General features: G+C 42.1%; 1 protein-coding gene across 3 annotated transcripts in view; it reads right to left on the bottom strand.

Annotated features, from left to right (window-relative positions):
- Positions 1-580: 580 nt before the first annotated feature.
- Positions 581-22666, bottom strand: part of ZMAT3 (zinc finger matrin-type 3) — a 36886-nt gene continuing 14800 nt past the window's right edge. For 2 of the 3 annotated variants that reach the window (XM_036349414.1, XM_036349415.1), the window contains exons 3-6: positions 8411-8530; positions 4139-4305; positions 3917-4017; positions 581-1078 (exon numbers count right to left, since the gene is read on the bottom strand). In XM_036349414.1, the coding sequence (XP_036205307.1) occupies positions 870-1078; positions 3917-4017; positions 4139-4305; positions 8411-8530 (597 nt within the window). In that variant the 3' untranslated portion in view covers positions 581-869. The remainder of the gene's footprint in view (positions 1079-3916; positions 4018-4138; positions 4306-8410; positions 8531-22666) is intronic. The other variant, XM_036349417.1, reaches the window with a different exon arrangement.

Below are 22666 nucleotides of genomic sequence, written 5' to 3'. Positions count from 1 at the left end.
CTGAGGCCATCATATAAGTAACAAGTTATTATCAACTAAGTAACTCTAAATTGAAAAATTAAACCCATCTTTACATTTCCTAAAACCAGCTGAAAAATATTTTTTTAAAAAAATATCGTATCTATCTTAAATTCATTGGATATTCAAATGTGGGGCTTGGAAATCCCACAACATAGATGGGGCATGAAAATGACCTTATGGGACAAGCTAATTCAACCGGGGTGGCGAGGATGGGGAAAGGTAGCATTTAAACATGTGAAATCCATAACTGGAAATGAAGTTACACTGTTTGGAAGTACACAAGGACATCGGAGGTGTCTGAATCCAAGAAAACCTTCATCTCAATCATGGGAAGACATGATAAGAGGAAAAATGTCCTGGGAAAGACCCTAATGCAGTTTATAATAGTATGTCCTACCGACAAGATATTGAGTTGAGGTGAGGTTCCAAAGGAGCCTTGGGAAAGTGAAATCTCTGCTTACCTGTTTTTACTGTGATCTGAAGAACTCAATAAAATCCTTAACAGTACACAAAATTGCAAAAGAAGATGAGATTTTTAAATAGTTAAAGCTCTAAGTGGTCAGGCTTCTTACTGACCAGAACTTGGTCAAGATAAAAATTTATTTTTCATGGGGTAGGGAGGTCACATGCTCTAAGTAACTCAACACAGCTGACCTGAAAAAGCATCATGACCTAAGAAGCACGCTCTTGTCCTTCCCCAATGTTGACATCTCACGGTACCACTGCAGTTACATGTATTAACATTAAGCAGAGGAATGTACTTATATCAAAAGGACCACAAAGCAGGGCATGTTGACAGAAGGCAAATAACAGGCAGGACGAGCTGCTCTATCTGAACACAACGATCCCTATACATAGCCCAGATTCTCCATCTCATTCCTGTACCGCTGTTCAGACACCTTGCTTTTATGCTGCTTGCTCTCTAAATGATGCCGGAATTCCACCTCTTCGCCAGCCCCAACATTGCACATCGAGCAGTAAAACTGGCCACTTGGAGTAACGCACATGGCCAGATCGCGCGGAATTCTCTGCCGAGAGCGGCGATTGAAGTACGGACCTGCCAAAGCAAGAGGCGAAAGTAATTTGTTCACTTCAAAATAGTCACTAAGTGAATGACAACAGTCTGATCAATCATCACTATAATTTGTATGTTTTAGTCATTATAAAATTCACAGATTCCTAGCTTTAAATAAATGTGAAGGTAATGGATTTTTTAAATTACAATTTTATACAGGTTCATCTAAAAGCTAATATGACTCTTCCAACTCTTGTCAAAAAGGTTACTGTAGAGCCAAACCCAAATTCTAAATGACCATGTCTCTAAACAGTAGGTACAGTTTTTAAAGTGATTTAATTTCCCAGCATTACATGGTTTAATAATTATGCCAACACTTTAATCCAAAAATTCTATTTCTAAGGATTATCCTAAGAAAATATTAAGAATTCTTGCGTAAAGATTTATCAGTGAGGATATTTATTTCATCAGTATTTATAAAAAGCTTTTTTGGAAGGATGTGAGAAAAGAAGAGTTCCAAAAATACAATTTAAAAAATTACGGTAAAAACTGCAATGGGCCGAAACCGGTTTGGCTCGGTGGATAGAGCGTCGGCCTGCGGACTGAGGGGTCCCAGGTTCGATTCCGGTCAAGGGCATGTACCTGGGTTGCGGGCACATCCCCAGTAGGAGATGTGCAGGAGGCAGCTGATCGATGTTTCTCTCTCATCGATGTTTCTAGCTCTCTACCTCTCTCCCTTTCTCTCTGTAAAAAATCAATAAAATATATTAAAAAAAAAAAAAAAAAAAACTGCAATGGAAAACCATGCTGTCACCAAAAGTAATAAAAATATTTTAGTTACATGAAAATCCTATATAATTAAGAGGTAATATGCAAATTGACCATCATGACCTCACACAAGATGGCCACCCCCATGTGGTCATAAGATGACCACCACAAGATGGCCGGCAGGGGAGCGCAGTTAGGGGCGACCGGGCCTGCAGGGTAGGGAGGGCAGTTGGGAGGGACCAGACCTGCAAGGGAGGGCAGTTGGGGGTGAACAGGCCTACAGTGGAGGGAGGGCAGTTGGGGGCGACCAGGCCTGCAAGGAAGGGAGGGGAGTTGGGGCGACTAGGCCTGCAGGGGAAGGGCAGTTGGGGTAACCAGGCTGGCAGCAGAGGGCAGTTTGGGGCGACCAGGCCTGCAGGAAAGGGCAGTTGGGGGCAACCAGGCCTGCATGGAGGGCAGTTGGAGGGGACCAGGCCTGCAGGGGAAGGCAGTTGGGGGATACTGGGCCTGCAGGGGAGGGCAAATGAGGGCGATCGGACTGGCAGGGGAGCAGCTAGGCGTCGACCAGGCTGGCAGGGGTGTGGTTAGGGGGTGATCAGGCTGGCAGGCAGAATCAGTTAGGGGCAATCAGGCAGGCAAGCAGTTGGGAGCCAGCAGTCCCAGATTGTGAGAGGGACGTCCCAGATTGGAGAGGGTGCAGGCTGGACTGAGGGACCCGACCCCCCCCCCCCCCAGTGCACAAATTTCATGCACAGGGCCTCTAGTGTGATTATAATATGCTATTACGTGAAATAAGAATATCACAAAATATAATCACATTTCTATTTTAAAAAAGTATTATGTAGAAAGAGTGGAATGACATATGTAAAAATGTTGGCGGAATTATTAATCATTTTCTTTTATTCTTTTTACATAACTGACTCCTTAAGTTGGACCAATAACTTATTAATTTTATGCTTTCCTTTTCTACTATAATAAATAGTTGAGGCTTTTCTCAAAATATTGCTTTCACTTCATTCTACAAATTTAATATATTTTTATTGATGTTTGGTTCTAATATTTTTAATACTCTATATAATTTCTTCTTTGGCCTATGAGTTATTTAGAAGTGTTTTTAAATTTCCAAACAACTGGAAATTCTGTGTGATTTTTAAAAATATTTTTTTTACTGACATCTCACTTGTTCTCCGGTCAGAGAACATAGTCTAAACTACCTTCTGATCTAAAGTTTATTTCATCTAACTTTAATATTGCTATCTCAGCTTCCTTCATTTTAGCTCATTTTTAATCTAATTTTATAACCTCTGGGTTTTAACTGAGAATTTAGTAAATTTACACTTATTACAATTACTGATATATGTTTAGGCTTTTTACAACTATATTACATTTTTGTTTCTATCTGTCCCTATTTTCTATGCTTCTCTTACCTTTCCAATTAACTGTTTTCATTTGTTGTTTGTTTTACTATTCACATGAATAGCCTACGCTGCTATGTGTACGCATTGAGACCAGAGCAGAGGGAGGATGAGGGACTACTCAGTCCTACTTTCCCTCCTCAAGATAATCATCCCTATAAACTAGTTGTTCTGAACTGAAGGTGTATACGTAGGAAGCATTTTCAAAGTACATGTATGTCTGGGTCCTACTCCAAATGTACTGACTGAAAATCTCTGAGTCCTGGTTCAAGCATGTGTATTTTATAACAACTCCCCAGGGCAATTCTAATTCACTGCCCTGGTTAAGCACCACTGCTATAATGCTTTTAATTTTCCTCAATATATATGGATTTAGCACAGTGCAACCATAAACCAAAAAGCTCATTTTTATAAGGGATTTTACATTCCTCAGCTGGAAAATACCAGAAGAAACATAAAGGAACCATAATAAAACATCTTAAAACATAAACTATAGTATAAAATAAGTAATATACTAAATAGAAAATAAATAAATAATTGAGACCTGAAATAAACACCAGCTTGAAAAGCCACTAGATCAATTCAAACAAAGCAGCTTACCCCAAATTCTCAGGGCTATCTATTACCATTAAGAGAAGTAAAAATAAAGGAGACCATTTGCAGCAGTAGCCAAGGTATGTGGAAATTCACTGGATACCTGTATTATTCTGTACTGTATACATATTTCTCCTATTAGGCATCATTTTATATTCATTCCCTTCTTTCCGGGCCCGCCGTTGACCGGCCTCTGAGGATTCCCTGAAGAAAAGAAATTTTGAAAGAGTGAGACTTCTAAACAGGGATCCATTTCAACTCTTTCTCTCTTCAGACACTCAGTCTCACACAACACTTCGGCCTCAGAGAAAACGGCAATACCTACGAGAATGAGTTACTCTGAGCTTCCGCCAGCCGCAGTCTCTTGGCATGATTCTTCCCTTGATAGTGAGCCTGAGCCACAGCTGGAGAACTAAAGGAGGCATCACAGAGCTTACAGTAATCATTCTCTGTGGCCAGGATCACTCGGCCTCCCGGCTTAAAGGAGCCCATCTGACATCAAAGACATAAGAAACAAGGTTACAAAGAAAAATCTGGAGCATTTCCTTCTCCTCCTCCAAGTTCCTTCTAAGACTAGGAGACACTTAGTCATGGTTTTGCAGGACAATCACCAATGTAACAAAATCATGAATGGCTCATTGCTATCTCCAATGAGGAATTAAAAAAAATAAAATAAAACCCAGAATGAAAAATTTAAGGTAGTATAGGTAAAGGCTAAAATTGTATTATCAGAAAAAGTTAAGTCAGCCCAGAATCCATCCATAAGCATTTACTGATCACCTACAGTTAATAGGGCTTGCTACCTAATGCAGAAGTTATATACAGATATATATATATATACACACACACACACACACACACACACATACATACAGTGGGGCCTTGACTTACGAGTGTCCCGACTAACAAGTTTTTCGAGATACGAGCCATCTCTCGGCCAATTTTTTGCTTTGAGTTGCGAGCTAAAATTCGGGTTACGAGCCAGCTTCAGATACCCCACAGCTAGTTGGCGCAGCGAACGTCACAGTGAACGCCACAACATCAGCCCAGCATCACGTATCTCACTCGTTCACTTTATGATTTGACATACAAGTAATTTAAGTTACGAGCTCCGTCATGGAACGAATTAAACTCGTAAGTCAAGGCCCCACTGTATGTGTGTGTGTGTGTATATATATATATATTTTTGTTTTAAATGAGCCCCTGCTCAAAGAGTCTACAAATTAGCTACAGATACAATATAATTAGGGGAAGATAATCAGCAGACCCAGCCATCTGTATTCAGATTGGAAAACAATGAGTTAAGGGAAATCTAATATAGTGCCTGAAAGGTAGTATGCACTCAATAAAAGTTATTGGGCTAATAAAAAACAACAAACTAGATTCTGTCTGGAGGAGAACAAAATATATAAGAGTCTGGAAAGCATATCACATCAGGACCAGCTGAAAGAAATAGCACTGTTTCACCTGGAAGGGAAGACTTTCTGGACAGAGGAGAGCTGTCTTCAAATACCACAAAGGGCTGTGCTCTGAAAGAAAGCTACGGCCGGCTGTTTGCCCAAAAGAGTGGAGCTGGCTGAAAACAGTCCCAGCAGAGAGCAGCCATCCAGTTCTAGAGCAGCCTTCAGGACTTAGTACTGTGACAACGACACCACCAGAAGATCATTCTGGGAACTTTCCTGTCCTCTGATTCTGTGTTTAAGACATCTCATTTACCCCCACAAATTCTTGAGGATGGAGGAATAGCTGGTATTGCTATCCATACATTAAGTACCGGACAGCTGACATTCAGAAAAGTAAAATTATACCGTGATGAGTAGAGGTCTAAGATCAAAAAACTTCTTGCCCCACCACATGTAACACCCTGGACAAGTTACTTAGCTTACCTGTGCTTCTAATAAGCTTCCAGGTAAGACCGAGGTTGCTGGCCCATGGATTACTCTCAGAGTAATAAGGCCAATACAGCTAAGTTACTGCAAGCATTCCATGAGGTCAGGGCCCAGGACAAGAATGAGGCAAGCAGGCACTTGCCATGGGCACAAACTTTAAGAGAGCATCAAAAAAAACCAACCCAACAATCAAAAATAAATATTTTAATGGAATATTTTTATAAATGCAAAAAATCAATGAGGAACAAAATATCAAAATATTAAATAACAACAGGATCAGTAACTGCCATGCCAAGCCATAGAGCAGCCTGAGGCAAAAGGAAAATCAGTAATATTTATCCTATGTTTATTAACCTTTCGTTCACCATTGAATTTTTTACATTAATTTTGAATTTTGAAAATAGTTATCTAGGCCCTGGCCGGTGGTGTTAAGTGGTTAGAGCAGGGGTCCTCAAACTTTTTAAACAGGGGGCCAGTTCACTGTCCCTCAGACCATTGGAGGGCCGGACTATACTTTAAAAAAAAAATTATGAGCAAATTCCTATGCACACAGCGGCGGCAAAAACACCCGGCGGGCCGGATAAATGTTTTCGGCGGGCCGCATGTGGCCCGCGGGCCGTAGTTTGAGGACCCCTGGGTTAGAGCATTGGCTCATGCACTAAAGGGTCACAGGTTCAATTGCTGGTCAAGGGCATCTATCTGGGCTGCAGGTTCAATATTCAGCCCCGGTTGAGGTGTGTTAAGAGGCAACCAATCGATGTGTCTCTCTCGCATAAATGTTTCTTTCTCTCTCTCTCTCTCTCTCTCTCTCTCCCCCTCTCTCTCTCTCTTTTTCTCTCTCTCTCCCCACCTTCTACCACCCTCCTTCTCTCCCTTCCACTCTTCCTAAAAATTAATGGAAAAAATATCCTTGGGTGAGGATTAATAGCGGCAAAAAAATAAATAGTTATCTTGACTACTGAGATTTTAGTCTCCCTCTTAAACTTTATGCTGAAATGTAATGCATCCCTCTCCCCATCCTAGTCCCAGCCCTGAATGAAACAATGCATGAAAAGTGCTTAGCAGAGTACCTGGCATAGTAAAGTACTCAATTAGACTTATTATTTATGATCATTGTATTGTTCTAAAGACAAATAATACTTCAAAACAGATTAAGGAATAGAATCCATATGTCAGAGGCTGTTAAAGTACAGGAATACCTTGCTTGAAACACCTGCTCTATCATTCAAAGAGTAAACAAAACTCTGCTTTCAACCAGAAAGTGTTTCTACAGAAGTTTAAAAAAAGAAGAAGAAGAAGAAGGAGGAGGGCACGCAATCTCAAGAAATTGATCTTAATAGAAGGCACAATATAAATTAAATGGGATTAACTGCAATCCTATATAATAAAGAGGTAATATGCAAATTGACCATCACTCCAACACACAAGATGGCAGGCAGGGGAGGGCAGTTGTGGGCGTTCAGGAGAGCAGAGGAGGGCAGTTGGGGGCGATCAGGCCTGCAGGGGAGGGCTGTTAGGGGTGACCGGGCTGGCAGAAAAGAGCAGTTGGGGGCAACGAGGGCTGCAGGGGAGGGCAGTTGGAAGGAACCAGGCCTGCAGGGGAGGGCAGTTGGGAGCGACCAGGCCTGCAGGGGAGGGCAGTTGGGGGGAACCAGGCCTGCAGGGGAGGGCAGTTGGAGGCGACCAGGCCAGCAGGGGAGAGCAGTTAGGGGCAACCAGGCTGGTAGGGAAGGGCAGATAGGGGCAACCAGGCCTGCAGGGGAGGGCAGTTAGGGGTGACCAGACCTGCAGGGAAGAGCAGTTGGGGGTGACCAGGCCAGCAGGGGAGGGCAGTTGGCGGTGACCAGGCCTGCAGGGGAGGGAAGTTAGGGGCAATCGAGCCGGCAGGGGAGGGCTGTTGGGGGCAATTGGGCCGGCAGGGGAGCAGTTAGACGTCGATCAGGCTGGCAGGGGAGTGGTTAGGGGGTGATCAAGCTGGCAGGCAGAAGCAGTTAGGGGCAATCAAGCAGGCAGGCGAGTGGTTGGGAGCCAGCAGTCCCGAATTGGAGAGGGTGCAGGCTGGGCTGAGGGACACATCCCCCCATAAATGAATTTCGTGCACCGGGTCTCTAGTAAAGATATAAACGTTTAAAAATCTTTTGTTCTATTCAGGGTTTGTTGGTTTTTATTCTAGCTTAGCCTAGACCAGTGATGGCAAACCTATGACACACATGTAAGAGGTGACACGTGAACTCATTTTTTTGGTTGATTTTTCTTTGTTAAATGGCATTTAAATATATAAAATAAATATCAAAAATATAAGTCTTTGTTTTACTATGGTTGCAAATATCAAAAAATTTCTATATGTGACACGGCACCAGAGTTAAGTTAGGGTTTTCAAAATGCTGACATGCCAAGCTCAAAAGGTTCGCCATCACTGGCCTAGACTCAGGGTCATTTAAGCCCGGATTTTGAGAAATGCATAGAGAAAGACTCATGAAACAATATTCATTTCATCATTTCATACATCACAACCAAAGCATGAGAAATCTCAAGGTCGTGGATTTGGGCATGCATTAAATCCAGCCCTGGAGTTCAAGGAGTCAAAAGCATCCAATGGGACCTTTCAGGGTTATTTGCCCAATTGTACCTTGATGGGCACATGGATGACAAATTTCATCCATGGCCATTTGTGCATAGGACAGCTTCCACCCTGCCACATGTCTCACCTGTGGAGGGACTGGAACAGCTGGCGTGGCCACAGGTTCTACCACATTGCTCATTCTGGCAGGAGGAGGACAGCTGTTTGCTGCATAGTAATTTCTGAGTTTCTTACCATGATTTTTACCCTAGAAGTAAAATGAAATGGGTAATCACCATGGTGAAAATTTGTCAAATGGAATTAATATATTCACTTAAAAAAAAAACAGAAAAAAGAAAAAAACCTACAAACAATACTAACTACATTTTATTCTTTCAGAAATGCCACACTAGGGCAAATAGACCACTACTAGATTTGATTACTTGATCTTAAAGTAAATGTCTATTCTTTGGTTCTAACAGGATGATTACATTTATCTGGGAATGATAAGGAAACAAAGCCAAAAGAAATTAATTTCCTATATATTTTAGAAAAGAATTACATTTTACAGCGATCTGTGTCCTTCCCAAACGTGTTGCCTTTCCTATGCCACTGCCCGAATATAAATTTCATAATACTCTGATCTAATCTACTTTATAAGTCTGTGACAAAATGGATAATCCAATTATTTTTACAGACATAGCTCTTACAGAGTAGCTTTTAACTTTGTGCAGTAGATCATTTGCTGCTCACAAAAATCCTGTGAAAGGAACTTGTTAATATTATCCACACAGGACAGCTGAAGAGCCATGATCCAGAGTGTGGGGACCTGCCACCAACACCCAACATTCAATAGGGTCACACAGTACAGCAGAGCTCGAGGCAGGCTTTCCGAGTCCAAAACAAGGCCCTGGTCCACCACAGCATGATGGCTACAGATGCACTGTGAACCTCTATTAAAATGGATTTGCTTCTCTCATTGTGTTTCCTTTAAGTTATTAGTCACATGATTATTCACATGACTATACTCCTTGGAACTGCTGCAAATTGGTGGGAAGGGTCAGTGATCTAAAAGCATCCTAAATGAGGAGGGGAAAGTATATTATTCTTTAAACTACTTTGTAAAAATTAAACTTGTAGGCGTTTATTTACCATCTATTATATGCTAAGCTTTAAAGGAATTAGAGTTAGCACACACTCTAGAGGAGATGACAGATACATAGTGATGTGCTAAGTTCTACCTTCTGACCACGCACCATGGTTGCCGTGACCTAAGCAGCATGATACAATTGACGCTCTCTCCTTCTATTGTCTTCTATGATTCCCTCTCACACCCCTACCTCTCATTCTCTAAATGCTATGGTGTCCAAAGCCCTACCCTCAGTTCTCTATCTACACTCAAACTCTCAGTTACTTTACCTAGTCTCATAGCCTTAAAATATAATGACTAAGTTGCTGACTCCCAAAACTATCTATCTCCATCCCTGTTATAAACTCAATGTCTGTGCTCCGCCAAACATACAGTATTGAAATCTAATCTCAATGTGATTGTATTAGGAGGTGACTGGGTCTTCAGGGTGGAGCCTAATTAGTGCCCCTTTATGAAGTACACCTCACCCTCCACCTCCCATGTGAGAATATAAGCCGGCCATCTGCAATCTGGAAGAGGGTCCTCACCAGAACCCAACTGTGCTGCACCCTGATCTCAGACTTCCAGCCTCCACAACTTCGAGAAATAAACATTCACTGTTTAAGCCACCCGGTCTCTGGTAATTTGTTATAGCAGCCCCAACAAACTAAGGCAATCCTTGACCTTCAGAGCCACCTATCCAAATGACTTCCTGCCATTGACACTTTGCAGTCTTAAAAGGCATGTCCAACTTAAAATATCTAAAAAATAACTCCTGGTTCCTCCCTCACAGAACTCTCTCATCACTGCCACCACAACTAAGTCATCCACATGTCAGTAAATGGCACTCAAGAAAGACCAGGGATCCTTTTCTTGATTCCCTCCCTCCTTAAAACCAACACATCTAATCCACCAGCCAGCCCTATCTGCCTACCTTCAAAATATATCCTAAGTCATGCCACTTCTTTCCATGGGCACTACAAATACCACAGTCATCCAAGCTACCAACATTTTCTACCTGCAGCAAGAACTCCTTCCTGGTTTCTGCTCTCACTCTGTCCTCCTAATTCTCCTCATACCAGCTAGAGTGGTAATTCCAGACATAAATGAGATCATGCCACTCTCTCACGTAGAATCTTCCAATGGTTTCCCACTACACTTAAAATCGACACATCTTACCCATAAGGGCCCACATGATCAGACCCTGCCCGCTTCTCAGATTTTATTTCATACAGCACCCCTTCCCCCAGCTCATTATACTCCGGCCTCACTGGCCTTCCTTCTCTTCCTTAAAGAGACCAAATTCATTCTAGCTCCAGAGCTTTTGTACTTGCTGTTCCTTCTGCCTAGAATGATCTTCTTTCAGCAGCATGGCTGGCTCCTTCTCATCTCTCAGGTCTCAAATCAAGCAGCAACTCACTCAATCTGAAGTTAATGCCCATCCCCACCTACTCCCCCCCACCCCCGCCCCCATACATACTCTCCATCACATTGCCACATTATGTGTCTAAAATAGTATTATTTACTTGTTTTCTCTCTTTTCTACTCTCTGGAATGTAGACTCCATGGAAAATAAGAACCCTGTCTGTCTCGTTTACTGTTCTAGCCCAATGACTACAACAGTTTCTAGCATATAGTAGGCAACAAGTAAATATTTCCTGGACCAATGAGTCAAGAAGTATAATGGAGATAACAAAGAAGGAATAACACAGAGAAGGAATTTCTTACCTCCTCCTGAAGGTGTCAGGTATGACCTCCTTGAAAAAGCAACATGTAAGTCATCTTTTAAAAGGAACAAAAGTTTACCAGGCAGCTAAGGAGTGAGGAGGAAGAAAACTGCGAACAAAGGAAATGGTCTGAGCAAAGGCCCCTCCTGCTGGAGAGATGGTCTTCAAGATCCTTTAGAGAAAAGGTAGGAGCTGAGATACAAGGAATGGGGGTGAGGGGCAGGGGCTGGGGGCTAATCCTTAGTGGTTCTGGTCATGACACAGAACTTGGACTTTAGAGGCAGCAGGGGACCACTGAAGAACTTTAAGCAAAGTCGTGGCATGACTGGGTTGCATTTGATGAAGATTATCCTGGGATCCGCATGGGGATAAATTAGAGTGAATCGAAGCCAGAAGCTGGGAATATAGAGAAGAGAGCCAAAGACAAATCCCCAGGACACTAACATATAGAATGCAGTAGCGAATGAGGATCCAGAAAATGAGAGGAGACTGCTTGGCCTATGAGGTAAGATGAAAATCAAACAAGTGTGGTATTATGCAAGCCTAGAACAAGTTGATTCAAAAGAAGAGTGTAGTTAAATACATTATAACCCAAGAACTCTACTTCCAGGCATTATCAAACGGAAACCACATCTAAGGAGATTTTTATAACAATGTTCCTAGAAGGACTGTTTGTAACAACTGAACAGTGAAAACAAACTAAGTGTCTGTCTACAACATAATGGGTAAATTGTAGTCTACTCAGACAATGGAATACTTGAATGATTGGCAACTTGAATGATTCTCCTAACAAAATGTTGAATAAAAAGAGTAAGTTAGAGAAAAAGATACTTAAGAATAATCTTTTTAATATGGAGGTTAAAAACATTTTTTAAAAAAAACCACTACAAAAAAAACCAAAAAAACCACTACATATTATATAGGAAAACACATGTAGCGAAAGTACAAAACAAGTGTGGGAACAAGAAATACCAATCAGTATAGTGACTACATCTGGGAGCAGAGGAAGGAATTGGGGGGTGAGGGGGAGAGAAAGGTGCTCTTCAAATGATTTGATGCTTTTCATTCTTTTAATTAGAAGGCAAATACACATGTACATTATATAAACAAGAGTGGTTCACTAGGTCAAATGCTACTGTCGGATCAAAACACAGAGGTTAATGAGTTAATGCTTGGATTTGAAAAGACAGAGATCAAGAGTAAACTTGGTAAGAACCATTTCAGTAGCACAGTGAGGGATTAAAGGCATGTGAGTAGCTTAAGGAGACAATGGGAGGTGTGAAAGTGAAGATAACCAGTACAGGCAACTTTTTAGAAGAATTCTATGATGTGGAACAGAGAAATAGAGTATAGAGTTAGCGGGAGAAATGGATCAGTGAAAGGTATTTTTAAAGATAAGTTTTATTTTCATTTTTTTGCATGTATCTGTCCAATTTTCCCAACACCATTTATTGAAGAGACTGTCTTGACTCCATTGTATGCTCTTGCCTCCTTTGTCAAATATTACTTGAGCATAGTGGTTTGGGCCGATTTCTGAGTTCTCTATTCTATTCCATTGGTCTATATGTCTGTTCTTGTGCCAGTACCAGGCAGTTTTGAGAACAGTGGCTTTGTAATACAGCTTGATCTCTGGTACTGAGATCCCTCCTACTTTGTTCTTCTTTCTCAGGATTGCTACAGCTATTCAGGGTCTTTTTTTATTCCAGATGAATTTTTGGAGAGTTTGTTCTAGGTCTGTGAATATGCCATTGGTATATTAATGGGAAGTGCATTGAATCTATAGATTGCTTTGGGTAGTATGGACATTTTAATGATGTTGATTCTACCAATCCATGATCATGGTATGTTCTTCCATCTGTTTATATCTTCCTCTATCTCTTTTTTTAGTGTCCTGTAGTTTTCCGAGTACAGGTCTTTTACCTCCTTAGTTAAGTTTATTCCTAGGTATCTTACTTTTTTTGGTGTGATGGTAAATGGGATTGTTTTTTTAATCTCTCTTTCTGTAAGTTCACTATTGGTGTATAAAAATTCCATAGATTTCTTGGCATTAATTTTGTATCCTACTACATTGCTGAATTCATTTATTAAGTCTAATACTTTTTTGATGGAATCTTTAGGGTTTTCTATGTATAGAATCATGTCATCTGTGAATAAGGACAGTTTTACATCTTCTTTTCCAATTTGGATGCCTTTTATTTCTTCTTCTTGTCTAATTGCTATGGCTAGCACTTCCAGTACTATGGTGACAGAAGTGGTGACAGTGGGCATTCCTGTCTCATTCCTGTTCTTAGGGGAAATGGTTTTAGTTTTTGCCCATTGAGTATGATGTTGGTTGTAGGTTTGTCACATAAGGCTTTTATTATGTTGAGGTATGATCCCTCCATTCCCATTTTGCTGAGGGTTTTTATCAAGAAAGAGTGTTGGATTTTGTCGAATGCTTTTTCTGCATCAATTGATATGACTATGTGATTTTTATCTCTCAATTTGTTTATGTAATGTACCACACTTATTGATTTGCAGATATTGTATCAGCCTTGCATCCCCGGGATAAATCCTACTTGGTCATGGTGTATGATCTTTCTTATGTAATGCTGGATCCAATTTGCTAGAATTTTTGGCATCTATGTTCATGAGGGATATTGGCCTGTAGTTCTCTTTCATTGTGTTGTCTTTATCTGGTTTTGGTATTAGGGTAATGCTGGCTTCATAGAATGAGCTTGGAAGTGTTCTTTCCTCTTGAATTTTTTTTTGAATAGTCTGAGGACAATAGGTTGGAGTTCTTCTGTGAAGCCATCTGTCCCTAGGCTTTTGTTTGCTGGAAGTTTTTTGATGACTGCTTCAATTTCCTCCATAGTTATCAGCCTATTGAGATTTTTAGATTCTTCCTGATTGAGTTTTGGAATGTTGTATTTTTCTAGGAATATGTTCATTTCCTCCAGGTTGTCTAGTTTGTTGGAATAAAGTTGTTCATAGTATTTTTTAATAATCCTTTGTATTTCTGTGGGGTCTGTTGTTATTTCGCCTCTTTCATTTCTGATTTTGTTTATTTGGGTACTCTCTCTTTGCTTGTTGGTGAGCCTGGCTAGAGGTTCATTAATCTTGTTTATCCTTTCAAAGAACCAGCTCTTGGTTTCATTGATTTTTTTTTTTTTTTTTTTTTTTTGTCGCTATGTCATTTATTTCTGCTCTGATCTTTATCTCCCTTCTGCTCACTCTGGGCTTTTCTTGTTGCTCTCTTTCTAATTCTTTAAGTTGTACAGTTATCAGGGGTCCTCAAAATACGGCCCGCGGGCCACATGTGGCCCGCCAAAAACATTTATCCGGCCTGCCGGGTTTTTGCCGCCGATATGTGCATAGGAATTTGTTCACAGTTTTTTTTTAAACTATAGTCTGGCCCTCCAATGGTCTGAGGGACAGTGAACTGGCCCCGTTTAAAAAGTTTGAGGACCCCTGAGTTAGATGATTTATTACCATTTTGGGGGGGGGGGGGGGTTGAGGTAGGCCTGTAGAGCTATGAACCTCCCTCTCAAGAACGCTTTCACTGTGTCCCATAGATTTTGGATTGTTGTGTTTTCACTGTCATTCGTTTCCAGGATGTTTTTAATTTCTTCTTTGATCTCTTTGGTAACCCAATCATTGTTTAATAGCTTGCTATTCAGCTTCCAAGTGTTTGAATTCTTTTGGTTCTTTTCGTTGTAGTTTATTTCTAATATTATGCCATTGTGGTCTGAGAAGATGCTTGATATGATGTCAATCTTCTTGAATTTGGAGAGACTTTGTCTGTGACCCAATATGTGGTCTATCTTTGAAAATGTCCCATGTGCACTTGAGAAGAACGAATATTCTATGGCTTTGGGGTGAAATGTTCTGAAGATGTCAATTAAGTCCATATGATCTAGTGAGTCATTTAGGATTGCTGTTTCTTTGCTGATTTTACAGATCCAAAGACAGAGAAGCATCGATCAGACCATCAAACCTCAGAGGGAAGGTAGGGGAGGGTGGGGGTAAGGGGGAGAGATCAACCAAAGGACTTGTATTCAGGCATATAAGCCTAACCAATGGACACAGACACCAGGGGGGTGAAGGGGGGGGTAGGCAACGGCGGGATAAGGACACATATGTAATACCTTGATCAATAAAGAGAGAGAAAAAAGATAAGTTGTCTTTAGCCTACTCTGCATGACAACAAGAGGAAGTCCGAAAAACCCCCACAGATGATGGAGAAGCTAAAGCATGGCTGCAAGAGCACAATCCATGAAAAGGCAGAAGATGGGGTGCACAGGACTAAGAGAGGTGCACAATACTGAGGTGCACAGTACTTAGACAGTATCAGTTATTTTATTTTCAAAGTAGTATCCACAGTACCATTCTAGCTAATACTGCATCCATAACATAATGATAATATTAGCAACTACAAGTTGTTAAGCACTTATGTGAATTACAGTGTTCAAAAACAATTCATAAATATTCTCTTATTTAACCTTTGTGAAATCTCAATTAATTTGGTATAATTATTATTCCCATTTTACATATGAGGAAACTAAGCTCAGAGAGTTACAAACTTGCCCAAGAGCTTCCAGGTAGGTAAGCTGCCTAGATTTGCATCTCTCCACATATCTTCTATAAAGACTGACAAGAAAAACAAATAAACTACACACAAATCATGTCCTCCACCTAAGCAGACACCACAGAATGTTCAGACTTCAAAATAACTAGGCAAAAAAGAAAAAACATCAAATCCAGTAAGCAATCACTTGTGCTCCTTCCATAAGTCTCCACAGTAAGCAAGAACAGTCTGACAAAAACTGCAAGAAAGAGAGAAGAGGGGTCTAGCGGAACAAAATGGGTTTGTAACTACCACCAGAAAAAGTAAGGCCCCTGAGTTTGTAGATACAAAAGCATGACCCAGGCACTGACCACAGGAAAGGAGCTTTGATGTACACATGATCTGAAGTGGCTTCATCCAAGTGGCTCTGGAGGAGAAAGGGGCAAAAAGGAAGGGAGTGGCAGACACCCTTTGGCTACTGGGAAGTAAGGGGGAAAAGAAACAAAACAGGAAAACCTAGCATCCTGCAAAACAAAAAGAACAAAACATGCCGGGAGCCGGTCCATCTTTGCTGCTTGACACAGTCGCTGCAGGAAAGAAACATCTGCACAGCATATGTTTCAAGGGACCTGGCGTATATAGCATACTGTTCTTAATATGTTTGCTCCCCATAGCGCTGTGTGTTTTAACCAAGGTCACCTCTCCAAGAAAGGTTGTTTCCCCAGGTAGGAATTTTTCCCTGAAGTCAGGGAGGGGATGCCTCTCCTAGAAAGGTTGTTTCCCCAGGTAGGAATTTTCCCCTGAAGTCAGGGAGGGGATGAAACTCCTTAACTAAGTGCCAGGCGGGTAGTTAATCACTACAAACAGTCATGCTTAAGCTACATAATCTTTACTCCCTGGAATGGAGATAAGAAACGCCCTAACCTTTGTAATAGAAATTGACAGGATTAAAATCAACTGGTATAAATACGGATGTAACAAGACAATAAACAGCAGAACCTCTCTGGAGATCCAGACCAGAACTTGGCTGGAGATCCTGGCTAGAGATCCTGGCTAGGCTGCTGATCAACTGAACGCTGTCTCTGTGTCCTTCCTTCTTCGCCGACTCCGTCTACACCTTTGGGGACCCCTGGACCTGCTGGGGTTGGACCCCGGCATCTGGCGCCCGAACAGGGTTCCCTTAGGTAAGTCCCCCCGTATTTGGGACGGATAGGACTGCACCGTAGGGTGCTTCAGACCCCCCCCATAGAGAATAAGTAGGGTAAGCGGGTAGTTAGTACAGAACTTAGATTGACAAGATGGGTCATACTGAGTCTAAAGAAAAAAGACTCTGTATTAATCTTTTAACGCATATGCTTACTAGCAGAATTGGAGTTGAGGTTTTTCCCAGTGAGACAGAAAGTTTTATAGAAGAAGTATGTCAATGGCTTCCAGAGGATGGAACTGTTAATTTAAAAACTTGGGTTGAAGTAGGAAAGCAATTAAAGAAACACCATGAATCTGACAAGGTCCTGCCATGTTTCTTTTCCCTCTGGGATTCAATCTGTGACACCTTGGCCCCAGAGGCAAAAACGGTTGAACTTTCTCAAAATTTAAATAGTCCCTCGGCTCCACCCAGAGAGGACACATCATCATTGTCTTCAGCTCAATCTAAAAGCAATTTAGCTATGCCTACTGATCGGGAGGAGAATAAATATCATAAACATGACCATTGTTCCTTTCCAGTCAGTAGAGAGGAGAATGGCCCTCCCATTCAAAACAGGCTCCCCAAATTAGAAAGGAAGCCTAAACCAGGTCCTGTGGCTCCTATGAGCTCCATGTCTAAATTTCAAAGGGCAATAAGAGAAGCTGAAGCTAATGGAGATCTTGAATTCTCACTCTGCTTCCCAGTTACATATGAGAATGAGTCTGGTGGGAATAGAAACCCCACCTTGGAGCCTATACCTTACAAAGTACTTAAAGAATTAAAATTGGCCTGCTCTGAATATGGACCTCTAGCTCCTTACACACAAACCTTGGTAGAAACCCTAGCCAGTAAATGGATGACTCCTTATGATTGGTCACAGGTTTGTAAATCCTGTCTCTCAGGAGGCGATTACTTATTATGGAAAACTGAATATGAAGATCTTGCTAAGAAAGCTGTAGCCACTAGCGAAAAAACCAGAAAAAGAATAACCCTAGACATGATATTAGGAGAAGGTGATTTTAACACGGCTGAGGAGCAAATGAATATGCCCACAGAGGCACTTACCAAAGTAACCAGTTGTGCAGTAAGTGCCTGGAAATCCCTACCTTATACAGCAGGAAAAACCACCACCCTTACAGAGGTTAAACAGAAGGTCGAGGAACCATATCAGGATTTCCTTTCTCGCCTCATGCAGGCAGTCAAGAGAGTAATCAATAACAAAGAGGCAGCCGATATCCTAATCAAACAACTGGCTTTTGAAAATGCTAATAATACCTGTCAGGCTTTATTAAGGCCGATTCGCAGAACAGGAACTATAAATGATTTTATAAAACAGTGTGCTGATGTAAGTCCAGCATTTATACAGGGTGTAGCTATAGCTGCAGCTCTCAAAGGGGAGACATACCCTCAATATGTACAGGCTATAGGACAAGCCAGCAATACTACAGGTAATAAAAGAAATATGAACTGCTACTCTTGTGGCTTATCTGGGCACTTTAGCAGAGAATGCCCAAATAAAAATAATAATAATACTCAGGCCAGATGGCAAGCTCCTCGACAGCCTGGAAATACATTAGGGAATAATATTAATCCTCCAAAAACCGTTTGTCCCCGATGTCAGAAAGGATTCCATTGGGCAAAGGAATGTAGATCAAAATACCATAAAAATGGTCGGCCTTTAAACTCTACAAATAGCTCCCAAGGAGGTTATATCCCATCACCTCAATCGGGAAACTTGAGAAGGGGCCAGCCCCAGGCCCCTGCAATAATAGGGGCATCAACCTTCAACCCCTTTGCAAATTTCTATCAGTCAGTGACCTCTTCAGGGCAACCCCAGGCAGTGCAGGATTGGACCTCCACTCAACCACCCATGCAGTACTAACCCCAGACTCGCCAGTAGCAGCCATTCCTACAGGAGTGTCTGGGCCACTGCCTGAGGGAACTGTAGGTTTAATATTAGGACGGAGCTCCACCTCGTTACAGGGGATCTTAGTCATCCCAGGAGTTGTTGATGCAGACTACACAGGAGAAATACAGATTTTACTTTCCCCACCCACCACAACTATACAGATTCAGCCCAACCAGAGAATTGCCCAATTAATCCTGTTACCAATACATAAAATAGGGACAGCTGTTACCCAGGAAGCTAGAGGGGCCGGAGGCTTTGGATCTAGTGATGCAGCATTTTGGATACAAGAAATCCATGCTACTAGACCTACAAAAATTTTACAAATTCAGGGAAAACCAATTGAAGGTCTATTGGATACAGGAGCAGATGTTTCCTGCATAGCAGGGAAGGATTGGCCCTCTTCATGGCCCACACACACCACCTCCACTTCCCTAGTAGGACTAGGCAAGGCATCTAATGTGAAAAAGAGTTCTCAGATTTTAACTTGGGCTGATGAAGATCAACATTCGGGAACATTCTGTCCCTATGTAATTACGACTCTCCCCTTTACATTATGGGGAAGAGATATCTTGTCTCAAATGGGAGTTCTATTATATAGCCCCAGCGGTGTTTGATTTACTCCTGTTACAAAATATTACAAGAAAATGAGTTTAAATATTCCTCTCCTCATCATGTTCTACAACATACTCTATTTGTAATTAATATACTAAATGTAGATTCTGAGGGAAATTCCCCAATGTACAGGCATTGGAACCCTGATCTAACTAAACCTAAAGCCCTCGTCAAATGGAGAGACTTGCTTACAGGAGCCTGGAAGGGACCTGATGTACTTTTAACCTGGGGGAGAGGATATGCTTGTATATTTCCACAGGATGCAGACTCACCTGTGTGGATTCCAGACCGTCTAGTCCGACCTTATGTCTCACCGCCCACCATCTCTGCCTCATCATAGCACACCTGACCAGTGCCCGTCTGCAGCAGATGTGCAGACCTGAGCTGGAACAATCTGTCCATTGGGAGGATCACATGTGCCTCCGTTTTGTCTTTCCACATGTCCCAGCTTTGCCCCACATCTCCTTTCCTTTTTCCTTTTTTTAAAATCTAACTACTTGTTTGCTGGTTCTTTGGCCTTTCTCCTTCTTTCCTGAACACAGCCTTTTCTAGAATCTCCCTACCCTACTGTTCCAGGAAGGGCATCTCCCTTTTATGCCGTGACTAGGGGTGTTTGGTATATGCCCCATACATGGAGTTGTCTTGGGCCAAGAGCCTGACATCCTGGGCTGAGAAAGCCCTGTTCCAGGACTCTCCTTTGTCCTGTATTGGCCCCTCTTACCCTTGTGACAAGAGGGACCCTCTTCTTACAATCCAATTGCCCATAGCTGTTGCCTGAGCTCTCTGTTCATGCTGAGGTTGAAGCCGCATGGTGGCTGGTACCATGGATCTGTCTCTGGCCCAATGGCGTAAGCTGGGCCCTCTCTAGAGAAGAAACCTGAGTTCCCTATGATCAATGCCAGAGCCCCTCCAGCAGGCAAGGGGATCCCAAGGCAGTTGCTGGGCATGGAGGCCAGAGGGACATAGGCTATCAAGGAGACAAAACTGAACCTCACATCACCCTACTTGGCCCAGAGATGGCTGGTAGTCAACGACGGGTAAGACTCCACAGGGTGGGGCAACCTAAGACAGGCACAGTCGGGGGCCAGTAGGAGAAAACTTGGGGTGCAACAAAGGTGGGGCACAGACCCCCCTCCCCAATGGTGCAGGGGCTTGAACACTCGGCCCTTCTGAGGAAGGTCTCCTGTCCCCATGGCTGCTTCCTGCTTCCCATGCCCAGCTCAGATCGGGACCCAGGTAAAGACAGAGACTGGCTGACAGCAGCTGCCCTCTCACTGCAACAGGACTTGTTTCCCATTTCTACCTTGGACCACAGGGAAAGGGGCAGCTGAAGGAAAGGGCTGTGTCAGGATGCTGCCTTCTTCCCTTTCTTCTCCCTCTTTTTTCTAAACACTTCCATGCCTTGTAGTTCTTTTGCTTTCTCTTCTTTTTCTACTACCCTCCATCTTCCATATCAGCTGACCCAGAGGGAACAGCTTACTCCTCCTCGGACACCAACACCACCATCAACCATGACCCTGATGGACCCTTTGATGCAACCCTTCAACTCGCTGACGCTTCAGGAAGCCCGTCGCCAGTGATGCCGCCCGCTAGCCAGACCAACAAAGACAATCAAACCAACAACTTGAGGACAGCTGTAATCCCTTGACTGAAGAGGCCGGCAACCTTCTACAGGAATGGGGCTCCTTGTGCACTCCATCCACTATGTTTATAGTTATGCTCACTGTCATTGCTTGCCAGTCTTCTTCCGAGTTTTAAACGGCCCAATCTGAGAGGTGGCCACTGATTTGCATGTGCTATCATTTAAAAAATAAAAAAGGGGGAATTTGCCGGGAGCCGGTCCATCTTTGCTGCTTGACACAGTCGCTGCAGGAAAGAAACATCTGCACAGCATATGTTTCAAGGGACCTGGCGTATATAGCATACTGTTCTTAATATGTTTGCTCCCCATAGCGCTGTGTGTTTTAACCAAGGTCACCTCTCCAAGAAAGGTTGTTTCCCCAGGTAGGAATTTTTCCCTGAAGTCAGGGAGGGGATGCCTCTCCTAGAAAGGTTGTTTCCCCAGGTAGGAATTTTCCCCTGAAGTCAGGGAGGGGATGAAACTCCTTAACTAAGTGCCAGGCGGGTAGTTAATCACTACAAACAGTCATGCTTAAGCTACATAATCTTTACTCCCTGGAATGGAGATAAGAAACGCCCTAACCTTTGTAATAGAAATTGACAGGATTAAAATCAACTGGTATAAATACGGATGTAACAAGACAATAAACAGCAGAACCTCTCTGGAGATCCAGACCAGAACTTGGCTGGAGATCCTGGCTAGAGATCCTGGCTAGGCTGCTGATCAACTGAACGCTGTCTCTGTGTCCTTCCTTCTTCGCCGACTCCGTCTACACCTTTGGGGACCCCTGGACCTGCTGGGGTTGGACCCCGGCAAAAACAAAAATCAGAGGACATATAAACCCTCCCTTGAAAACACACACACACACACACATTAAGTTATTAAGGAACTGGATTTGCTGCAGTGACAGAAGAGATTTCCAATGAGTTAAGGATCTCATAAGCCACCCAAAATCCACAATGAACACATGAAAACTAATCAAGTCTACATAAAATCACTACAAAAAAAATCGACACATCTGAGCAAATGAAACCCAACCCCCCCCCAAAAAAAACATAAAATAGAAGAAAACCATTAAGAAAACACTCCAAATTGAATTAAATATATTCAAACAAGAATTGGGGTATATTAAAAATCACTTTCGCTCTAACTGGTTTGGCTCAGTGGATAGAGCGTCGGCCTGCAGACTGAAGGGTCCCAGGTTCGATTCCAGTCAAGGGCATGTACCTTGGTTGTGGGCACATCCCCAGTAGGAGGTGTGCAGGAGACAGCTGATCGATGTTTCTCTCTCATCGATGTTTCTAACTCTATCCCTCTCCCTTCCTCTCTGTAAAAAACCAATAAAATATATTTTTTTTAAAAAAATCACTTTGAATCAGATATTCAAAATGTACAAAGAAAAACAGGCAAAACATAGTGAAAATTAAAAGAAGGGTAATTAAACTCAGGAAGAAGAGTAAGATAATCATATCAAAAAATAAGGAATAAACACAAGCACCAGAGGAGAGTAAACATAGATGAAAATGTAATAACAGTCATAGAAGAAAAACAAAAAAGAATCAGAAAAATAAAAATATCAAGAAAAAATTTAAAGGGTCAGAGAGGATATAAAAGACAAGTAAAGAAGGAATAATTTATGTAAAACTGGAGTCTCTGAAGAAGTAAAACAAAACA

Source organism: Myotis myotis, unplaced genomic scaffold (genome assembly GCF_014108235.1).
Source record: "Myotis myotis isolate mMyoMyo1 unplaced genomic scaffold, mMyoMyo1.p scaffold_m19_p_2, whole genome shotgun sequence".
Taxonomy (NCBI): Eukaryota; Metazoa; Chordata; class Mammalia; order Chiroptera; family Vespertilionidae; genus Myotis; species Myotis myotis.
Note: the sequence above shows the minus strand (reverse complement) of the source record. Positions and strands in the feature narration are given on the sequence as shown.